The 8,107-nt window shown below is 35.5% G+C and overlaps 1 protein-coding gene across 1 annotated transcript in view; it reads right to left on the bottom strand.

Annotated features, from left to right (window-relative positions):
- Positions 1–4,728: 4,728 nt before the first annotated feature.
- The window catches only part of lars2 (leucyl-tRNA synthetase 2, mitochondrial), an 83,832-nt gene continuing 80,453 nt past the window's right edge, over positions 4,729–8,107 (bottom strand). The window contains exon 20 of the mRNA XM_016544139.1: positions 4,729–5,300. Within this exon, the coding sequence (XP_016399625.1) occupies positions 5,121–5,300 (180 nt within the window). The 3' untranslated portion in view covers positions 4,729–5,120. The remainder of the gene's footprint in view (positions 5,301–8,107) is intronic.

Here is an 8,107-nt window from a genome sequence, read left to right as displayed (position 1 = left end):
TTTTTGGAAGTGAAAAAGAAAGTCATTTATAATTTACAGTGAAAAACCATAAATTGACACTCCCAGAATTCCCTGCATGACGCTTCATATTTTATGTTTTTTGTTGAAATAAAATGTTTCTTCTTAGTTTTTTCTTATCAGTTGTGTACATTAGGGTTTTATCTTACATCTACTGTTAAATTAATGTTAATTGCTTTATTTCAGCATCATGTGTGTTACCATGATGGTGTTTAGTGTTTGTGTGAATGACACTGTGCACCGTCTATATATATAGCCTATTATTATTTCCCTTCTCAGCTTGTGGAAGAGCTGTTTGTGATGAGCTTTGATTCATCATGCGACTTTCTCATCACCACCTGTTTTTGGTGGTTATCAGTATTACAATGGTTCAAAACAGATATTAGGTACTTCAATATGCTGGTTTATTAACATTACATCAATTAATGAAATACGTTTTTTTAATTGTGAATTTAAGTTAATTCTGTAAAACCTAAAATGTTTCTACCATATTTTTAACGGTGAAGTTCTGGCAACCACAGTTGCCGGTATTTTACCGTAAATGTCACAGATTTTTTTTTTTTACAGTGTACGGTTGTCTCTAACAGTCCGAGAGCTGTTATCAGTAAAAATTTGAGTAAAAAGTTGATTTTAAAAATGCACATGAATTTTAGAATTTCCTGATGATCATGTTCTCAATTGTGCAAAATGCATCTTGTGCTTCAATCAAAGCAAGAAAATCTGACAGTTTGCATGATCAATAACACTACTTAACTATTTAATTAATACACTTAGAAATACTGCAGAATGTTAAATATTTAACATATTTTACATAACATTATGTTTAAAAGGTGTTATTTATAAGTTTAAGTTAGATTTTGAATCCCAGATTGTCAATAGTACATGTTTTCTAGGACTCCTCCACTGTAAGTCTGGGGGATTTTAGTTTGCCTGTTTTATCGCTTGCCAAGTAATGATCAATAATCTGGTTCTTTAGAAAAATAATAACACACCTCCCTTTAACAAGTCACATGATTTGTAGAAACTGTACGAAGAGTTGTGCCAAAGATTAATACTTAGGAATAAAGTTTTGTTCGGATTCTTGGTAACCAAACGTTTTGGTTACCATTGACTTCCATTGTATGGTCAACAAAACGGAGACATTTCTCAAGATATCTTGTTTCATATTTCTATGGAACAAAGAAACTCTTACAGGTTTGGAACGACATGAAGGTGAGTAAATGACAGAATTTTGATTTTTGGGTGAACTATCCCTTTAACCTCAAATATTCGCAATAGTAATAGTGCTGCTTGCTTTAGCAAACACAAATAATGACAGAAACGACAAAAACTTGAACATATGAATGCAGTACAAAAAGACACAATACACAGGAAATTAACACTCTAAAAATATCAAGTCAAGTCATCTGGGACAAAAAAATAAAATAAAATAAAATCCCTTCCTCCTTTTAAAGTCCGCACATTTGAGGAACGTGGGACTTCTGGGAAATTATTCTTCAGTGTTTTATTAGTGAGTCACTTATATAAGGCCATAAGGGACAGCAGAGGGGATCGATTTCAGACTGAATTATGTGTGTGGTTACTGAGTAACAGGGCAAAAAATATTTCCAAACAACAGAGGTACTGTCAGCGAGTGTCCCAGGACGTCAATTCCCTAAAGGCATACCATTACATTTGACATGAAAGGCTTCCTTTATGCCCGTTCCCAACTTATTGTTCACTCAAGTACTGAGAAACATACTCTCTGATGCATTTGGAGAAGGTCAGACACTCAACACATAAAGCAACACAGTCGAAACCCAGTTAGCGAGACGCTAACTCGAGCGCGGTGTCAGTGTGCTGTTGTGTCATTGGGTTGGGCTGCAGAGACTGAGAAAATGGGCCAAATTACTCCGGTGTTGAAATGTGATGACTCAAGTCTCTCCGTTCTCATTTCCAAAGGGAATGATGGGCATTCCTAAAGCTGTCTAACAGTAATCTTATAAAAGAGGGATCTATTCGTTAGCTTCAGTTAATTGCTCTGCGGTTTCACATGGTGTGTTCTGACAGTTCACTAAAAATGGAAATATGGTTTCAGCTTTTAGGCTCCTTAACTTCAAATTAAAAGGATAGCTCACCCAAAATATATGATTCCATTTTATTGCTATATAGATTATTTTGAACATACATATTTGACCATATATATTATGTCTATGGTGTACACCGAAAAAAAATAAAAAATTACGTTGGATTACTTTGAAACTATTTTCACTCAGAAATTGCTAGTAAATTTTGCAAATACTTAGAAACATCAAGTAACACTGAATTAAATGTGAATTTTTTTTTAAGTAGAAAGACTAAAATGGCATTTTCTTGTGAAACGTACTCCAATAATCTTTCTTTTATTTACAGAAAAAAAAATACATTATCTAGTTTTACTATGAAAAAAATTTAAAATTCGGAAATCATTTATTTACTCCAATCAACAACCGACGCACAGAATCAAGTCCATGGCCTACTTTTTTTTTTCTTCTTCGATAAACCGCTTCACTCACATGCAAGTCACAAGTTGTGGAAAAAAAAATCTATAACTTGACTTTAATGTGCATGTGCATTATATGAAGCAGCTTGAAAAACACTAAAGCAAAATTTATGATACTATTTTATTTCTGATTTGCATTTACATTTATTTATTTAGCAGACACTTTTATCCAAAGCTACTTACAATATTTGGCTTGTTATTGCAACATAGGCTTAGCCAACATTATTGAAGATTTTAGTATTTTGCCTATTCGAGAAGATCCACTACAAACTGTACTTGCTTGTCTATTATCAGAGCACAAACTGGTAAAAGCACTTGCACACAGTCAATCTCTTTGATGGACAGAAATGTGTATATGTGTTTTGGGGGTGTGGTTGGAGCAAGATAAGCAAAATTTGAAAGTAATTCGTATTGGTCAATACGTAGACGCACATTAGAGCTGCATTAACAATTCTCACATTTTGGTTGCATGACAGAGTGTAACTTTTTGCATTCTTAAAAATGTAAAAATTAATTCAATGTATTATTTATCATTTATTTGTGATATTTACTAGCAATTTCTGAGTGAAAATGGTTTCAAAGTAAGTCCTACACCAATTTTTTTCATAGTATACTTGTGATGCAACACCCCCACCGAAATAATTTGCTTCACAGTGATTGATCTTGTGTAATCTTTAGTGTGTATGTGCTCTAACACCACAACCAGGATGGTCAAGACCTAAAGACTCCATACAGGACAGTTAGTCACCTAAACCAGTGTTTGATGAGCTCAGGGTTATGAGACCCAGCAGGAATCCCACACTGTAAAAAATGACCGTGAATTTAATGGTAAAAGACTGTAAAAATGCTACAGTAAAAACCTGTTAAATGGTTAACGGTAAATTCCCCTACTATATACGGTGAAAAACTATATTGGACATTACATGTATTGGACATAAATTTTACGGTAGTATACAGTTTTTGGAAATGAAAAGACGGTATAATTTACAGTGAATTACCGTAAATTGACATTCCCAGAATTCTTAATTTTTGAGTTTACATCTTGCAATTCTGATGTTGTTGTTTTTTTCTCAAAATTGCAAGTTTATCTCATAATTCAGTTGTTTATCTTGAAACTCTCAGCTTACATCTGGCAGTTCTGATTTGTTCACATGGATGAAAAGCAATTGAAGCAAACTTCTAGTTCTAATAAAGTCTCAACTGCAAGATGCAAATTCAGACTCAAAATTGCAAGATATAAACTTAGAATTGCAAGAATTGCTAATTTTGTCCATAGTGGAAATGGGCTTCAATAGCTAACAACACAATACTTTAATGTACTTAATACAATACAAGCTCAAGAAATGTATAGTACCAGACATATTAAGAAAAATAGTAAAAAGTATCTTTTTTATCTATGCTCGGCTGTATATAAAATACTTATAACCAACATTTCCCCTCTGTCATCTTGTTTTTTTTTTTTTCAGTGGATTCTGGGATTGCCGCCTTCTGGATTTCGGACCATAAGGGACAGCAGAGGGGATCGATTTCAGACTGAATTATGTGTGTGGTTACTGAGTAACAGGGCAAAAAATATTTCCAAACAACAGAGGTACTGTCAGCGAGTGTCCCAGGACGTCAATTCCCTAAAGGCATACCATTACATTTGACATGAAAGGCTTCCTTTATGCCCGTTCCCAACTTATTGTTCACTCAAGTACTGAGAAACATACTCTCTGATGCATTTGGAGAAGGTCAGACACTCAACACATAAAGCAACACAGTCGAAACAGTTAGCGAGACGCTAACTCGAGCGCGGTGTCAGTGTGCGTTGTGTCATTGGGTTGGGCTGCAGAGACTGAGAAAAGGGGCCAAATTACTCCGGTGTTGAAATGTGATGACTCAAGTCTCTCCGTTCTCATTTCCAAAGGGAATGATGGGCATTCCTAAAGCTGTCTAACAGTAATCTTATAAAAGAGGGATCTATTCGTTAGCTTCAGTTAATTCAGTGTATTACAAAGGTACAAAACAGATTTCAGTACTTCAATAGGTTGGTATATTAACTTTATATCAGTTAATTAAATTACGGTATTTAACTGTAAATTTAAGTTTAAAAACGTTGCTACCGTATTTTTGACAGTAAAATTCCGGCAACCACAGCTGCCGTTTTTTTACCGTAAATTTTACAGATTTTTTTTTACAGTGCACTGTTGTCTGAAAGCATAGCATGATCTCCACATCTCCATTTCAGGAAGTGCAGGTCTGTTCGAGGTGTTGTGATGTCAGGCTAAAACTGGTCATTCAGAAATAGCTCATTACCAAACACTAACACTGCCAGACCAGCCTAGAGTCTGTGACGACGAGGGCAAAACATGTATCCTATTAACCTGAAAATCACCTAAAATCCTCTTTATTTAGCAACAAAGAGCAAAGCCGTTTTCATTTTCAACTCAACAAGAACATCTTGTAAAACTGAAAAGTTACTCAGTACACCATGTCCTTATTTGTTCACTTTTCAAAAATCCTTCAGTGATGTGGCTCTTTGGATATCTGCGTCTTTTCACGCACGGTCCATTCTGGAAGTCCAGTAAGGCCTATCACGTTATTCGTCCACCAGAAAGTTGATGAGGGCCGTTCTGGGCGAGAGGATGGCCTTCTTAATGACCCGCTCAGAGAGCAGACGGGCACCCAGAGGGCTGTTCAGCACTAGCTCCTGAACCTTCTGTGCGTCCTGAGCCACTTCACGAGGTACAGATACACTCCCACACGCCTTATTATTGATCTGAGGACAAAACAGAGAGAATACTGATGCCATCTGAAAAACTAAAGATTAAACGAGCGGTCTTAGATTTTATACATTATTTCAAGCCAAAAAAAGGTCAAGCCTGGTAAAAGTCTGATTCATGCAAACGATGAAAAAACTAGATGGACATTTTCTGAAGATAACAAGTAGTTAATGGCACAAAATTAGTTTGTTCTCCCAAATATTAGCCCTTCATTGTAAGTCTAGGGATTCTTTTTTAATTATTTTTGCCCATTTGATTGCCCGACAGGCAAAACTCATTTTGTGGGAAGTTGAGAGTTGTTTTCTTACTGGCCCAACTCTCAAAGAGTTCTTCATGGAGAAGACAATCCCAGAATTCATTGCAAGGAAATTTTAATTAAGATGGAAACAGTTGGGCACGGACAGATGGAAAATGTTGGTGATAAATGTATTTTATATACTGCAAAGTATAGATAAAATTAAAGAAAAATCTATTTTACCTGTGCGCTATGAGCTCAAAGTCTGTATTCTGCTCTCCAGCTGTTTGTTTGTTTATTTAACACCATTAACAATATAAAAAAATTAAATCTTGACTGAGACAACATTTTAGATTTTTTCCCCAATGCCTATTTTTTTTAAAGAAATAAACACTTTTATTCAGCAAGGATGTATTAAATTGATGAAAAGTGACAAACATTTATAATTCCTTATAACTGTTTTCAATATTGATAATAATAATAATAATAATATAATCAGAAATATTAGAATGATTTCTGAAAGATCATGTGACACTGAAAACCAAAATAATCACTTCTGATCTCGCAGGAATAAATTACATTTCACAATATATTGAAATAGAAAAGTGTTGTTTTTTTTTACATAGTAATAATATTTCACAATATCACACTATATTTCAAATAAATTTAGCCTTGATGAGCAATAGATACTTAAAAACATTAAAAAAAAAAAATCATACGGACCCCAAACATTTGAACAGTAGCTATAATGCGCGCACACACACACACACACACACACACACACGCATTATCATATGTATAAAATGAATGACAACATTTTAACAATGTGTAAGTATGAATTATAAAGCAATGAGTCTCTTTATTCATAATAGAAAATAGTAGTGCAATGGTGAGGAAGAAGATGGGGCAAAAAGAAAAGGATACAGAGGAAAATCTCAAGGCTTTGCAAAAGTGACACTCTGTCAACACAACAAAAATTTAAGAAAAGTGCTTTCAGAAATCAATTTGCTTTATTCCTGCCTGGTTTAAAACAACCTCAAAATGTCAAAATTCTCCGTCAGAGCTTTCTCTAGTGTGTAAGCATCTTTGCGCACAGAAGTTCTTCTACAATCATGCTGGAGGACAAATAATGGTTTTGATAAATGGTTTTCCTCTAGATCAGCAGTAGTGTTCGTTTTTGAAGCTGAGATACTGAGTGCTTGTGCCGTGTCTTGGGATGACTAAACAAACCCTTTGAGGGTGGATACCTTGCTTTAGCATCTGTTGTTAGCATTGTGTGTGGGTTTGTGTGAAACTAAAGCTGGTCTTCTGGTGCATCTGCTCCTCAGTGTGTCTGTGGTGAAATGAAACGCACTCAGACAGCTGGACTGCATCATGGGAGAACATCATCCCTGTTATTATGACTCCCAAAGTAGTTCAGCCACCCGCACAAAGCAGGGGATTCCCTAAAATACTGGCAGGCTGGTGCAAAGAGCGGGTGTAGCAAAGCCTTCTGGGTAGTACTTTTTCAAGCGAGTATGCAGTGAAATATCATGCTCATTTTTTTCCTTATTTGAAGGTGAAATTCATGATTTTATCCTTCTTCTTAACTGTTATGGTCGCTACATCTTTATCCCTTGTTGCCAAATAATGAGTACTGTGTGTGTGTCAAAAAATGTGGGTGAATATTGTTTCTGTGGACTTTCACAAATTGTTTGGTTGAAAAAAAACAAAACATGAAAATCTAATTTTTAATTTGATTTACAGTAGTTGAGCTAGTTGAGGTGAGTTTTGGCAATAAACATCAGGCAAGAGAAGATTCCACTATTCTAAACTTTTTACTCTCCCTCAAGTCATCCTTTGTCCATAGTGGAAATGGGCTTCAATAGCTAACAACACAATACTTTAATGTACTTAATACAATACAAGCTCAAGAAATTTATAGTACGAGACATATTAAGAAAAATAGTAAAAAGTATCTTTTTTATCTATACTTGGCTGTATATAAAATACTTATAACCAACATTTCCCATCTGTCATCTTGTTTTGTTTTTTTCAGTGGATTCTGGGATTGCCGCCTTCTGGATTTCGGACAAAACGAGATAGCTTAGAAGGCAGCATAAATATACCAATTTATACCAAGATTTTTAAACAATGACAGATGCATGAGGGCAAGTAGAGACACACACTTGACCAACTCCTTAAAAGACGGTCATGGAAAGAAGATTTCAGCCCCCAGATAGTTCAAGTCTGTAATAATCGTTCACTCGTCACGCCAAATTCAGAGGCCAATCCCTTCACACACGCACAAATTACAGAGAGCCTGTTCTGAAATACAGGCTTTTAAGTAGGAGGTAAGCACTTTCCCTTTGCCCTTTTCGCAGAGAACATCCTGTGCTGAATATTCTGCATACAAACATCCTGATGACACGGAAATATTGCAAATACACTGAGATACCGATTGTGTGTGTGTGTGTGTGTGTGTGTGTGTGTGTGTGTGTGTGTCATACCCGAACGGACAGCTGCAGTGTGTCGGGTGTTTGTAGGTACTCTCTGTGTGTGTGTGTGTGTGTGTATGTGTGTCTGTCA

The sequence above is a fragment of the Sinocyclocheilus rhinocerous genome, unplaced genomic scaffold (genome assembly GCF_001515625.1).
Source record: "Sinocyclocheilus rhinocerous isolate Xijiao unplaced genomic scaffold, SAMN03320098_v1.1 scaffold369, whole genome shotgun sequence".
NCBI classification, from domain to species: Eukaryota; Metazoa; Chordata; class Actinopteri; order Cypriniformes; family Cyprinidae; genus Sinocyclocheilus; species Sinocyclocheilus rhinocerous.
Note: the sequence above shows the minus strand (reverse complement) of the source record. Positions and strands in the feature narration are given on the sequence as shown.